At 41.6% G+C, this 15,706-nt stretch overlaps 1 protein-coding gene across 1 annotated transcript in view; it reads left to right on the forward strand.

Moving 5' to 3' along the window:
- The first annotated feature begins 1,538 nt into the window (after positions 1-1,538).
- CPVL (carboxypeptidase vitellogenic like) overlaps positions 1,539-15,706 on the forward strand; it is a 113,729-nt gene continuing 99,561 nt past the window's right edge. Inside the window, exons 1-2 of the mRNA XM_052638916.1 lie at positions 1,539-1,707; positions 9,538-9,656. Coding sequence (XP_052494876.1) covers positions 1,542-1,707; positions 9,538-9,656 — 285 coding nt within the window. The 5' untranslated portion in view covers positions 1,539-1,541. The remainder of the gene's footprint in view (positions 1,708-9,537; positions 9,657-15,706) is intronic.

Raw genomic sequence — 15,706 nt, forward strand, 5'->3', positions numbered from 1 at the left:
CTAGCGGTAGTACAGAGTCATTTAATAGCACTGGTGCAAGAATCATATTACTTAATAGAGTCAGGATTAACAGAAGCAATTGAGGCACCTGCCTTGGATGTAAAATCTAAGAGTGCCAAAAAAACTCAGTAATCAAGATAAATAATATTTAATGCAATACTTGAAAAAATCAAAGTTAACTCAAAAAAATCCTTGATGGACAAAATTTCAAAATTAAAAAAAAGATAAGGTCCCACTTTACGTGGGACCACTACGTCAGACTCACTTTACCCTCAGCCCAGCCCTGACTGCATACTAGTTCTGATTTCTCTGTTTTGATGTCTGTAGATAAGGTACTCCTTTGAATCAAATTTTCCGTGTCTAAGATTGATGATGATAACCCTTGTTTTCCTGGTTGAGTTATCAGGAAGTTCAAATCAGCTAAAAATACATTGGAAAAACCCATTGTAAATACAATTTACATGTTTACAAGTTTAGGGAATTCACCACACATTTTTCAGCAAACATCAGGTTAGAAGATCCTTGAAAAGCTTTGTGTTAATAAAATGTGAGGTCTAACTTTTGAGTTCACTGGACAGCTTGCTATAGGGGTAAGGGCCTGTAAATGGTTGTAGGATCTTCTGTCTCTTCTTTCTTTTTTGTTTTTGAATGCAAAGTTTGGTGATTTGTAAGAGATAAAAAGCTGGCCAGAAATTATTTTAAATTTCCCTGCAAAACACCCGTGGACAAGTCAAGTCCGACTTTTCTCAGGCTTTGCCTTCCACCAGTGATGCCTTCCCCATTTCTCCTGCCTAACTGAGCTCCACCCACCTTTTACTCACCTTCTACCTTGGTAAGGTCTTCCTTCCTAGGTTCTCCTGTCCTGAAATATGTTCTGAGCCCTCTGCCTGGAGTAGATGACTGTCGCTCCCACTCTGTGATTTGTTTAGAGTCCCTGTTGTCTTCATGGTTCCTGTAATCCTTCATAGAATTTATTTTCCAGACCACAGTTTTAGAAATGGAAGTTGTTGCTCTAGTTATATTGCCAATCACTTAAATAGCCTTCCATTAGATTGTTAATTTCAGGATGAGCAAGGACTGGGTTGATCTTATTTAGGCTGTATCTAAGGTACTTAGCCAGAGAAGGCAATGGCAACCCACTCCAGTACTCTTGCCTGGAAAATCCCATGGACGGAGGAGCCTAGTGGGCTGCAGTCCATGGGGTTGCTAAGAGTCAGAGACGACTGAGCGACTTCACTTTCACTTTCACTTTGATGCATTGGAGAAGGAAAGGGCAACCCACTTCAGTGTTTTTGCCTGGAGAATCCCATGGACAGAGGAGCCTGGTGGGCTGCTGTCTATGGGGTCGAACAGAGTCGGACATGACTGACGCGACTTAGCAGCAGCAGCAGCAAGGTACTTAGCAGAGAGCTTTATGTGTATTTTTTGAGTGGCTAAATGAGTGTTTTGCATATAAAGGGGTTTGGTAAATATTTACTCTTTGGATTCATTTGTGGAAAGTTATTGTTTTCATTCTAGGCCCAGAGGGAACGGTTGGTGCCATGTGGAAGGCACTTTTTTTGCTGGTTTTGTTGGCGCTTAGCCCTGGTGCTGATGGGCTGTTTCGCTCCTTGTATAGAAAAGCCCATGTTTCCAGACCACGTAAAGGAGACCCAGGACAGCGATTATTTCTGACTCCTTATATTGAAACTGGGAAACTTACAGAAGGTAAGCTTAAATCTGAAACCGCTGAAACTGTATAGTTTCAATAGTTGTTGTTTTAGCAGATGTCTCACAGGATCCAAAAGAGAATATATTTTACTCAATTGTTTCATTTCATATATTAACAATTTGATATCATATAGTATCCGAGTTTTGAGCCAAAAAGAAAGTTCATCAGGGTCAGATTAACTAGTAGTTGAGTCTCCACATATCTATTTATAAAACTAGTATATTGCCTGTCTACAACTGGTCATTTAATGAAAGTGAAAGTGAAGTCACTCAGTCGTGTCTGACTCTTTGCGACCGCGTGGACTGTAGCCCACCAGGCTCCTCCATCCATGGGATTCTCCAGACAAGAATACTGGAGTGGGTTGCCATTTCCCTCTCCAGGGGATCTTCCCAACCCAGGGATCGAACCCAGGTCTCCCGCATTGTGGGCAGACACTTTAACCTCTTAGCCACCAGGGAAGCCTGCTCATTTAATAAGGCTAATAATAACCTTAGAACTTACTCTGTGTCAGTTATTGCTTCCAAGCATTTGATATAAAATCATTTAAGTATCTCAACAACCTATTTAAGCTTCTTTACACAGAAGATAACTAAAGCAGAAAGAAATAAAGTTACTTGCCAGTCATGCAGACACCAGCTGGTAGATGCAAGGGTCACATCCAGACAGCTTCATTCCAGAGTCTAAGCTCATAGCCATTGTGCTTGGCCCCTTTGCCTGAGAAGTTATCTGAGTCTTAGGACTCATTTTTCTCATTGATTAGATGGAGATAAAATAATTCACCCAAGTCACAGAGATGTTAAAAATATCAGATTAAAAAATGTACATGAAAACTCTTTGTAACCTGTAAGTTGCTCTCGAAATACCTGTATTCGCTGATGGCTTTTATTTAGAGATTGTCCTAATACCAGTACAAAAAGTGTCATTTGGTGTCATCAGAGTCTAAAATTTATGACCTGCCTCTACTATTAATGCTTCTTCATGCTTAGGGAAATCACTGTATAAGATAAATGATGTAATCTTTCTGGACCTCACGATGCTCCTAAACTATAAAATAGTATATAGACAGCTATCCTGAAGAGCTGTTTGTGAAAGGAAGCAGAGAAATGGGGTGGTGGATGGGGAGAGTTATGGAGTCAGGAAGGGTCATTAAGAGAGTAAGAGATAATGACAAGAGTGGTCCAGTAGAGAGGGGAAAGGTGATGGGATGGGACATCGCATGGTGGAGCGTATCTTGGAGATGAGCATCCGTAGATGGAGGTCTTGGTGTTTGCTTTGGATTTTATCCCTAGTCACATGTAGGAAGGCAGACTTAATGCCTGTGAAGCTGATATGCTGGTAGGTTTCATGGGCATGTGGAACTCAAACTAGAAATTTTAGGGAAGTGATCATTTTAAAGATAAAAAATAAATGCATATACTCTGTATGGAAGTTTAAAATAAAGCAACTTTTCTTCATTTGAAGAGATCTCATAGTCAATAGACTGTCATCATTTTTTTTTAAATTTAAAGCCAAAACATTTCCCCTTCTTATGGGTGCATTTGAGTTCTGTTCATATATCTTTGCCTGAAATATGCATTGATTCCATGTTTCATCATGTTGTTTTTTTTTTAAGAAAAGATGAAAAACTTTGATAATATAGTCAATGATAATATAATGAGGCAATGCAGTCTTTTTTTAAAAGACTCAATTTTGCTTGATGTAGAAAAGTCATGAAAATATGGCAGCCCAGTGGTACAGGCTGATGTCACTTGACGTAAATGAAGAGGCAAATTATCATTAATCTAAATCCACCCAATTGAGTCACGTGCATTGCTTTTCAGCTCAGCTCAGTCGCTCAGTCGTGTCTGACTCTTTGTGACCCCATGAATCGCAGCACGCCAGGCCTCCCTGTTCATCACCAACTCCTGGAGTTCACTCAGACTCACGTCGATCGAGTCCATGATGCCATCCAGCCATCTCATCCTCTGTCGTCCCCTTCTCCTCCTGCCCCCAATCCCTCCCAGCATCAGAGTCTTTTCCAATGAGTCAACTCTTCACATGAGGTGGCCAAAGTACTGGAGCTTCAGCTTTAGCATCATTCCTTCCAAAGAAATCCCAAGGTTGATCTCCTTCAGAATGGAGTGGTTGGATCTCCTTGCAGTCCAAGGGACTCTCAAGAGTCTTCTCCAACACCACACTTCAAAACCATCAATTCTTTGGCGCTCAGCCTTCTTCACAGTCCAATTCTCACATCCATACATGACCACAGGAAAAACCATAGCTTTGACTAGATGGACCTTAGTCGGCAAAGTAATGTCTCTTCTTTTGAACATGCTAGCTAGGTTGGTCATAACTTTTCTTCCAAGGAGTAAGCGTCTTTTAATTTCATGGCTGCAATCACCATCTGCAGTGATTTTGGAGCCCCCAAAAATAAAGTCTGATACTGTTTCCCCTGTTTCCCCATCTATTTCCCATGAAGTGATGGGACCGGATGCCATGATCTTCATTTTCTGAATGTTGAGCTTTAAGCCAACTTTTTGACTCTCCTCTTTCTCTTTCATCAAGAGGCTTTTTAGCTCCTCTTCACTTTCTCCCATAAGGGTGGTGTCATCTGCATATCTGAGGTTATTGATATTTCTCCCAGCAATCTTGATTCCAGCTTGTGTTTCTTCCAGTCCAGCGTTTCTCATGATGTACTCTGCATATAAGTTAAATAAGCAGGGTGACAATATACAGCCTTGACGTACGCCTCTTCCTATTTGGAACCAGTCTGTTGTTCCATGTCCAGTTCTAATTGTTGCTTCTTGGCCTGCATACAGATTTCTCAAGAGGCAGGTTAGGTGGTCTGGTATTCCCATCTCTTTTAGAATTTTCCAGAGTTTATTGTGATCCACACAGTCAAAGTCATAGTCAATAAAGCAGAAACAGATGTTTTTCTGGAACTCTCTTGCTTTAGCTTCTTTAATAAATGGGTACTGATGACTGAGATTATGTTCATTCACAAAGGAGAGTTAAATACTCATCACCAAACCCTACCAATCCACAGATGAGGAGCTTGAGACTCAAATATTTTACATGACTTGCCCAAGAGGACACAGGTAATAGTAGCAGAGATGGGATCAAGATCCAAATTTTCTGCCTTCTGCTCTGTAATTTGCCTACTATAATTTATTTTCCTTTGTTTAAAAAACTTGTCCTCTGCTGGAATAACCAGATGCACACACATGAAACAAGGAATCAGGCAATGCACGCTAAAGTGCTAAAGGATTACATTTGAGGTAGACATGCTGTAATTTTTTAGAAGGAAGCTATCCCTGTTGGTTGGCATAATCCAGGTAGAAAATAGTAGTAGTAGTAATAGTAGTAGTAAGAAATAAATAGCTAACATTTAGTAGTAATTATATCCCCTGTTCCTGTCACAGTGCCTGTATGTAATAGGCACTCAATAAATATTTGTAGAATTTGATATGAGACCTAACTATGTTCCTGGAATTATGCTTTATACACATTATCTCTTTTAATCCTTAGAGCAACCCTAATGAAGGATGAATAGTTATTGTTCCCATTTTATAGATGAGAAAACTGAGGCCTAGAGAAATTAAGTATCTTGCCCAGGGCTATGTAAAGCTAGTAAGTGGCAAATCTGACTTTAAAACCTATCTCTGCTGACTCATGATTCCTGGGTCAGGAAGATCCCCTGGAATAAGAAATGGCAATCTACTTCAATATTCTTGCCTGGAAAATTCTGTGGGCAGAGGAGCCTGGCAGGCTATATAGCCCATGGAGTGGCAAAAAGTCAGACACAACCGAGCACTTGCACACATGCATGCACGCACACCTGCGCGTATGCACACACACACACACACACATACACACACACACTGCTGACTCACAGCTCAAGGTGGGAACCACTGTGCTATGTGGCCAGACTTGAAGATATAGGGTAAGATTTGGACAAGTAAGAAAGAGTCTGCACATCCTGAGAGAGGAAGACAGCTTAAACAGCATTAAGGGAAAGTGTCTTTGAATTGTACATCAGGTAGAACCAAGTGCAGAGAATATAGAGAAATCTGCCCGAGATTGTCCACATCCCTCCCATTCCTGGATTTCTTGCCTATGAGCATTTCCCTCTTACGGATGTTAACGGTAGTAAAGAAAGATGTCAAGGGAAGTAGTTTTATCTTCTGTCCTTTTGTGCCAGCCCTGTTAGATCACCATCTGATAAGTGACAACATTTAAAATATTAAATCTGGTGTAACATCACTTTCTAAAGTTCTGTTACATAGTCAAAAATCTTTAAATGGAATTTTAAATGGCTGATCCAAAGTCTGGTACATCTGGGTATTCAAATGTAGCCCTGACAGCATAATTAAGGATAATTTTATTCATTCGCTTTACTGAAAGTTCAGGAAGCTTTGGACAGATGGTCAGCTCCCTCCCCTGAATCCCTTTTGTGCATCAAGTCTGTTGAAATCTTAGGGACATGAGTCTTAATATCGCAACAAAACATTTCTGAGATAAACAGTAGTTCACAATAAGACACAGAAAATTTTAATTTCTTTTAAATTCCCAGTTAACTAGCTTAGTTTTACGTAGTTGTAATTGTGTGTTTGCTTTCTCTGCAGCTAGAATAAACTGTCACTCCCTGAAACAAAATGAATAAAATTAATAATTTTAATTAAAATTAAAATAATTAAAATTAAATAAAATTAAAATAATTTTAGTGTACTTCCAAATGCTGCCTTTTCATAAACTTTAAAGAATATTTTGCTATTGGGTCTTAATTTATTAAAAATTATGGCCTGGTTGTGTCCTGCCCATCCAGATGATGTTACAAGTCTTTGCAAATATGGAGTGTCTGATTAGCTGGCTCAAGCCCTTCTTTGGTCATGCTCCAATCTTTTTGGATTGGAAGTGTTACTATCACAAGCACCAGTCACCACAGTAAGAAGTAGGAAGTGAAGCCACTTCAAAGAAAACCTTTTTCCTTTTTTCAGCTGTTTCAAACATTTGTATTATGAGTCATGGTTCCAGGAAGAAAGAAACTCCTACATCTTGGGAGTTTATTTTCCACATTCCATTAACAGATTCTGAAAGGATGAATGGGACATTTGAAAATGCCAAAAAAAAAAAAAAATCAATTTATTTGAGAGAACTTTTAATCATTTTACTGTGGTATAGTTAGAGGAAATTTAAAATTCAAAACAAGGCGAAACTCTTCCTTGTGGGCCAGAGAAAAGTTTTTCTGAATTTCCTAAGATCTTAATAAGGCCTGCCTACCTTAGGAGGTTTTTGCAGAAATGAGCTGGTCCAAATGCATTGCCAGTGTGTCATGTTTTAGTTGGTTAATTCACATTTATTCATTAACAAGTATGTATCGAATGTCTTAAGTGTTTCAATCAGCATGCTGTGCCCCTGTGGGTACAAAGGTAAGCAAAACAAATTCCCTGCTTTCCAATAGCCCCTGATCTAGAAAGGAAGGTAGAAAATATACCCCCGTGAGTTCAAGGCAACAGAGATAGAACTTTGAGATGCTCAGAAAGGGTCAGTAAGAGAGGACCAGGTAAGCATCTGAGTCATCTTCAGAGCAGGCCAGCGGACCTCGTGTTGTGCTGGTCTCAGAGAGAGAAATTGATTCAATCACCCATCTCCCGAAGTCCATTCCCTCCTGCTCCTTTCTATTATATGTTTTCTCTTCTTCTCATTCTACTCTGACCTTTCTCATTTTTCTCTGTCTTTCTTGAATGCCCATTTACTCCTCTGGGATTTACTTCTCACTCATTCCCAACCCTTCAGTCTTCAGTTCTCTGCTCTCATTTTTTTGGGAGGGTCTCTGCTGGATTTTGAGAAGGTTAATAGTTTTGTGAAAAATATTTCAAAAGTGTTTTAGGTACAAGCTTCCAACTCCAAAAGATAGGATGTGGGCTGTGATGTATGTTATAGTAAGAAGAGTTAATAAACTGTCTTGCATAGAAAGTTGCTAAGAGAGTCAATCTTAAAAGTCCTCATCACAAGAATAAAAATTGTAGCTGTAGGGGGTGATGGATGTTAACTAGACTTACTGTGATGATCTCCTCACAACATATAGTGTATGAATATTCAATCATGTTGTACGTCTGAAACCAGTATCATGTATGTCAATTATATCTCAAAAAAATGGCCAAAAGAATTGTTTTAAAGACTGCCCAGCCCTGGAGTTGATTTTTCTTTGGGCTAACTGAGAGTGGAAGCAAACACGGGAAGAGGGAACGGTGGGGGAATGGAAATGGGCAGGTACACACTATTTTCCCCTAACATCTCTCTTTTCTGTAAAATCTTTCTTTTGTCTTTGCCTTTTTTTTTTTTCAATTGGGAGGGATAAATCTCACGGGGAAGAAAATGGGGAAGAGGTAGAGAGATTGAAATAATCTTTCCTGGGGGAACTGCACTGAGTCCAAAAAAGGCAAAGTCTTCTAGACTACTCTTGGGGTGGCCCACAGGCTTATGAGAATCACCCCTTTCTTTGCCCGAGCCCTTATTTTATGTGCATCTCTGTCTGTGCTCAGTGGTCATATGCATGCTTTCATTTGATCCTCACATGCAGTCCAGGGTGGACAGATCAATATCCACATTTACACCATGGCTTACCACGTGCTATCAGTGATGTCACTGAATACCAAGTTGGGAAGAGATGCTGTCAATCGGCATTCCAGGGCCTGTGGGCTCCGGCAACCCACTGGAGACATCTCTAGTTGGTAGCACATGTATAGGATCGAGTTTCCTTGTCTACTCTCTACTAGCCAGTCTCCAACTTAGTAAGTCTCAGACTTCAGTAGCTATTCTTGAACAATCCATTTTTAGCAGGGACACTTGCTTTGTTCCCCCTAAAGGTCTCCTCTTCACCCAGACTTCGCCACCACCCCCTGCTTCCTACCTGCTTACTATCCCTTCTCCACTCCTTTCTTATTCACTGCTTCCCCCTCCACTCCCTGCTGCCTACACCTTCTGACTGACTCTCTAGCTGAGGTGCCTTGTAGCAGGGTAGGGGCAGGAGCTATCTCTGCAGCCTGACTGCTGGGTTTAAATTCCAGCCCTCTTTTACTATATGTGACCTTGGGCAAGTTACTTAACCTCTCTGTGCTTTTAGCTTTCTCATCTGTAAAGTAGGGGTAATAATTATGCCACATAATATAAAACCCTTGTTAAATCGGCCTTGGAAATGTTAGTTCTATCGGTTTTGTTTACTCCTGGGCAGCCTCAGCTATCTGAGCTTTTTCTCCCTCCCGGTCCCTTAGCTGCCATAAGAAAACCAGGACCTGTGCCTTTCACAACTCTCCCCCGTCCTGTTTGGCTCCCTCTGGGTGGCCTCACGATCACCCCCAGTCCCACTGCCTGCCTCTCCCCACCCTCCTTAGCCATCCCTAAGTATCCCCACTCCCCACACGCCTCACTTCATTTCCCTTAGTGGAAGTGTCAGGCCCTTTGCTCTCAACATCAGAAGAGTGTGGAGAACACAGGCCTTCCCTAGGCTGAGAGCTCATTCGCTGTGTTATTTCCCTTGCACCCCTCACCCCCACCTTTTGGAATTAGGTGACTTTATCCTGCCCTGGCCCTCCAGGTGGCCCAAAGTGAACACCTTGATTTAACTTTGGAGTGGAGTTGAGTATAGCTGATTTTCTTCTTGGCTAAAAGGTGAATGTTGAATATGTGGACCTGGCCAGGGCAGTAAGCACCTTTATGGCAATCCCCCTGTAGCCTTTCTGATCACTGATTCCAGACCTGGCCCCTGGGAGAAGTCTGTCCAAGATGGAGATGGCCAGCACTGCATTTATTTTTGATCTAATCCTTATACATTTTTCCCCCACTAGGGAGACAGTTGAGTTTGGTACCTCCTTTCCCAGGATGGAATTTGACAAGCTATTCCGGTTACATCACCGTGAATAAGACTTACAACAGCAACATTTTCTTCTGGTTCTTTCCGGCAAAGGTAGGCCTGCAGCAGTGCCCACACAGGACCCTGGTGCTCAAGAGCTGACTCTGTTGCTCCAGGTGGAAACGTTGGTCTACAATCAACCCAAGGGTGTTTTTTTTTTTCTTTAATCTTTTAGATTATTTTTTTTCTAAAAATAAGTGCCAATGATTCCATGTAGTGTTCCTGTTTATGTGCAGGAAACAAATGCTACTGGGGGAGGTCCAACTTTTAAATTCCTTGCAACCTAATTCGGAGTATTAGTGCCGCTATTCTCTTCCTACCACGATCTTTTCCTATCTTTTTGTTGCTTTATTCTAAAAATATTTGGGGGCAGGGATGGGTGGTGGCAAGCAAGGAAGGACAGGGAGTGGGGAGATTCCTGAATTTCACAGGTAATGCATGTCTAAGCCTGTCTACATTTAGTCAGGGATTGACTGCTCTGTCTGTGGATTTTACTGTACTGATTTTTGTTCTTATACTCCTTTGTGCATCCAATACCCACTTACTGTGTAGATCTTTGTGGGGACACAAAGAAGAGAGAACTGAACTCACTCTGTGGGCCATTAGGGGAGGGCTGGGAAGGACTGGTGACCCAGGATGGCTTCCGAGGAGGGGTCTCTTCACCTCACATCCATATAGACATATGTCCTTGTATTTTACCAGCTGTGTTTAGCTCAGTTCAAGGTTACACAGTGCTTCAGCATTGACAAATCCCTTTAGGCTTATGGATACTATTGGGGGTTATTGTAAGAGGTACTGAGATGAATACATAAATCTTATCCCACCACAGGGTAATTTTCTGTTTTTATTTTCCAAATTGAGTTTGCTTCAGAAGCCAGAGAAAACAAAGAAAAAGTTATCCCTGTGGAGGGTGGTGTTTATTTTTGCATAAAATTTGCAAATTTTATGCATATAACAGCAGTGTATATGTAATAACTGCAAAAATTGCTTAAACAAAGTTTCTTCTCTTGGTACTGTGGGGTTGTGTTTTCTTGACTTTTCATTTCTGCTTTCTCAGCCATGGCCTCTGATTGTTCATCAGGTGGTTGTGTGAGGGGTGTGGAGAAGGCATGTGAGAAATGGTGAGGAATTCCAGGTTCTTTGTGACGGGGGCTCATAGTAGTTTGCAGGCTGTCATCACTCTGGGATGCGTCTCCTGGGCCCCTTATTTCTTCCTCACTGTACTCTTGAGTGAGGCAAGGAAGGTTCCTAAAGCACAAAATTTAAGGACTCACTTTCATGGGTGAGCACCTACGAATTGATGCTTTTGAACTGCAGTGTTGGAAAAGACTCCTGAGAGTCCCTTGGACTGCAAGGAGATCAAACCAGTCAATTGTAAAGGAAATCAGTCCTGAATATTCATTGAAAGGACTGATGCTGAAGCTGAAGCTCCAATACTTTGGCCACCTGATGTGAAGAACTGACTCACTGGAAAAGACCCTGATGCTGGGAAAGATTGAAGGCAGGAGGAGAAGGAGATGGCAGAGGATGAGATGGTTGGATGGCATCACTGACTTGATGGACATGAGTTTGAGCAAGCTCCAGGAGTTGGTGATGGAAAGAGAAGCCTGGTGTGCTGCAGTCCATGGGGTCACAAAGAGTTGGACACGACTGAGAGACTGAATTAAACTGAACTCATGGGTTTACACGTGCAAGGCTGGCACTTGACTGTCCTCTAGACTCCTGCTGGAACCCCTCGTGGGGGAACCCAACTGGAAACCAGAGGGCAAGGGAGTCTGGCCCTTTGAGGTCTGCCTACCAGGGCACAGAGCCAAGTGGAGACTGGATTTTCAGAAGTGGTCAAGAAAATATCTGAATCTCCAGCACAACGATATTGAGGACAGTTGGTATAAATTAAGCCTAGAAAGATGACCTATTTTTGACAGGTGGGAAATTTCCTTGTGTTCTTAGAGTCTCTTAAACTTTATGCCTTTCAGAAACCATACTGAATGGTTTGTGATATCACATCTGTCTATATAATAGGCAAATGCAGGCATTTATCATGAATAGCAGTTGTATGAGTTTTCAATTGCCATTCTACAAATTTAGTCACTTTAAAAAAACACAGATTTATTATTTCACAGTTCTAGAGATCAGAAGTCCAATACAGGTCTCACTGGCCTAAAGTCAAGTTGTTGGCAGGGCTGCAGTCCTTCTGGAGGCTACAGGGGAGAATCGGTTTCCTTGTCTTTTGCAGTTTCTAGAGCTGCTGGCATTCCTTGAATCAATGGCTCCTTTTCCTGTCTTTACAGCCCACATCAGTGAGCTGAATACTTTGCACATTGCATCACTTTGGCCAACTCCTTATTCATCACCTTCCCTACTCTTGTATGTTGCCTCTCTCTTCATATAAGGACCCTGGGATAACTTTGGACCCACCTGGATAATCCAAGATAAATCTCCTTATTTTAATGTCAGTTGAATAGCAACCTTAATTCCATCTACAACCTTATTCTTCTTAAGAATTAACATATTCACGTGTTCTGGGGATTTGGATGTGTACATCTTTGAAGGCCATTCAGTTCAGTTCAGTTCAGTCGCTCAGTTGTGTCCAGCTCTTTGCAACCCCATGGACTGCAGCATGCCAGGCTTCCCTGTCCATCACCAACTCCCAGAGTTTACTCAAACTCATGTCCATTGAGTTGGTGATGCCACCTAACCATCTTATCCTCTGTCATCCCCTTCTCCTCCTGCCCCCAATACCTCCCAGCATCAGAGTCTTTTCCAATGAGTCAACTCTTGGCATGAGGTGGCCAAAGTACTGGAGTTTCAGCTTTAGCATCAGTCCTTCCAAAGAAATACCAGGGCTGATCTCCTTCAGAACGGACTGGTTGGACCTCCTTGCAGTCCAAGGGACTCTCAAGAGTTTTCTCCAACACCACAGTTCAAAAGCATCAATTCTCTGGTGCTCAGCTTTCTTCACAGTCCAACTCTCACATCCGTACATGACCACAGGAAAAACCATAGCCTTGACTAGATGGACCTTTGTTGGCAAAGTAATGTCTCTGCTTTTGAATATGCTATCTAGGTTGGTCATAACTTTCCTTCCAAGGAGTAAGCGTCTTTTAATTTCATGGCTGCAGTCACCATCTGCAGTGATTTTGGAGCCCCCAAAAATAAAGTCAGCCACTGCTTCCACTTTTCCCCATCTATTTCCCATGAAGTGATGGGACCGGATGCCATGATCTTCGTTTTCTGAATGTTGAGCTTTAAGCCAACTTTTTCACTCTCCTCTTTCACTTTTATCAAGAGACTTTTTAGCTCCTCTTCACTTTCTGCCATAAGGGTGGTGTCATCTGCATATCTGAGGTTGTTGATATTTCTTCCAGCAATCTTGATTCCAGCTTGTGCTTCTTCCAGTCCAGCGTTTCTCATGATGTACTCTGCATATAAGTTAAATAAGCAGGGTGACAATATACAGCCTTGATGTACTCCTTTTCCTATTTGGAACCAGTCTGTTGTTCTGTGCAAAATGGATCCTTAAAAAATTTACCCGGATTAGTGATTCACAATATGTTCTTTTATTTTATTATACTTAAGAATGATCTTCAAATTCCCCAGAGATTCTGACTCATAAACTAGGAGAGGCTAGCAAGTTGTAGGATTAGCAGGTGGACCATGCTTCAGAAATCATTGCTTCAGCCTACAGGCTACTATCCTGGATTCAGTGTTCCTGACCCCAAAGTGACTCACACTTCATTTGCCAGAAAGAAACAGCCAGAGCAGGGAAACCCCGATGGAGGTGGGTGTGTTATTCCATGCACTTACCTAGGATGAAGGCTGGAATGGGAGACTGAGGAGGTGAATGCAGCCTTTGGGGTCAGCTCTCCTAATCCTGCCACTGCCGGGTCTCCAAATCCAATGCGCTCTGTCTCTCCACCCTCACCCTAGTCCTGCCTGATTCCATACTCTCTCTTCTGCTTTGGTGGCTGGTTATGATACCAGTGAGCTCCTCATTGATTTCTGCATGATGTCTTTTTTTTTTTTGGTAATGATCCAGATTTGTGAAAACAGGGAAGTGATCAAACAAAAACAAAACGAAGACTCAGTCTTTTCCTTTTTAGGTTGCCTCTAAGCAGGTGGACAGCTTTATCAAGGAGACTGGCGATACTCTGGGACTGTAAAGCTGGTCAGGGAAAAGGGCTTAGGGTTTATACTCACTTCTAGTTGCCGGACTGAAACCCCTTGCAGTAAAATAACTGGACTGTTGGGGCCCCCCTTTAGTTAAAGAAGACCCGCCTATGCACCCCCAGAGTATGTTCTCTGGGGGTCCAGAATTGTAGCCTTAAACACATTCTAAGATGATCCCAGAAGACTTGAAACTGAGGCCACTGCGGCATGAAAGATGCTTAAGAACGTGGTGTTCTATTGGAAGTGATAGACTGTGCTTCAGGAGAGAGGCACAGCAAGATGAAAAGACGGTTCTGTTGACAGGTTATCACCACATGGCAGCTGGGATAGATAGTTCCAAGACCTCCTTCAGGGGAGCCCACACACACAGCCAGGTCCCCAAGGCCCCAAAGCAACCTTTCCTGCCTAGGCAGTCAGGCTATAAATTATGGACCAGGCCATTTTGGGTGAAGGAGATAAAGCATGCGACAAGGAGAAGCAGTGGTCACTGAGATGGGAGACAGTTCCTTTCATTTGGCAGAAATAATAGTTTGTTGCCTGTCACAGGGGAACAGCTGATACGATCATCAGGAGAGAAATGACCCCTTACGAAAATTGAAGGTAGAGAAAATAAGAGACCCAGGAAGGATGCCACACTTGTAATAGCCCCTGGGTAATTTTTTGGACTGCTGTTTCTCAAATTAATTGTGTTTCCTGTTATTTCTGTGAATCTTCCCTCTTATTATATACAAATCAATGAATAATGGGTTCCAGAACTTGAAACTGGTGTGCAGTTGGGGGACACAATCAACATGAGAAATGAACAGTCATTTTTCATTGAATAAAAAGTACAATGAAACCAATGAAAATGTAACAATTATAATAGCTGCTCTTGATTGAACATTGACTATGTGCTAATAAGTACTGTGCATTTTTCTTTAATCCTTATGAAAACCACATGAGGAAGGAATTACTATCTTCATTTTACAGTTGGAAGAGAATTGCAGAGATTAGATAATTAGCTCCAAGTTTCCCAACTAGAACTGGGCAGAATTAGATTTTAAAACAAAATCTCTGTTGGAGAAATATTTGCTTTTGATCACCCCAGGTTGATTGTGAGAAAACAAATCATGGAGGGCAATAAATTATAATTGTTAAAAGTATGGCTCTTGAGTCAGGCTTGGATAAAACCTTGGCTCCACTCCTTATGCCAAATGTAACCTTAGGCATGTTCTTAACTTCTCTGAGCATTGGTTTCCTGTTTTTAAAATGAGGCTCAAATTACCTACTGAACAATGGTTTTGAGAAAATGAGATAATATGATAAAGTCTCAGAATGGTGTTTGATATCTAATAAGTAGAGTTGCTATTATTATTTCATTATCAGTATTATCACTGTCATTACTAGTTTTTCTAGTATTAACACAAATACTCTACGGAACAAAACCAGACATAATTTGGGAGATTAAAGATGTCAGGAGATAAGGAGCAATTCCAAATTGGAAGGAGTCGGATGCCAGCCAAGAATGTGGATTAATTGTTACTGGGAAAGGAAATTACAAAGTGGAATTGGGATTTTTCATGTTTAAGAAGGTAAAAAATCATATATTATTTGCGACCCCATGGACTGTAGCCTACCAGGCTTCTCTGTCCATGGGATTTTCCAGGCAAGGATACTGGAGTGGGTTGCCATTTCCTTCTCCAGGGGATCTTCCTGACCCAGGAATTGAATCCGGGTCTCCTGCATTGCAGGCAGATGCTTTACCTTCTGAGCCACCAGGGAAGCCCATTTTTTGAAATTAGCATCCTTTTCATTAGAAAAACTATCCAGCATTTAAGTTTTTCTTATAGATATAGGAGTAATTTGTGGGATGCATTTATCTAAAACCTGTAGATTATTCAACTGCCATAGAGTCAAAATCTGAAATGTTTAGAGTTGAGTCTAAGCCCCTTTGG

This window comes from Budorcas taxicolor, chromosome 4 (genome assembly GCF_023091745.1).
Source record: "Budorcas taxicolor isolate Tak-1 chromosome 4, Takin1.1, whole genome shotgun sequence".
Classification (NCBI taxonomy): Eukaryota; Metazoa; Chordata; class Mammalia; order Artiodactyla; family Bovidae; genus Budorcas; species Budorcas taxicolor.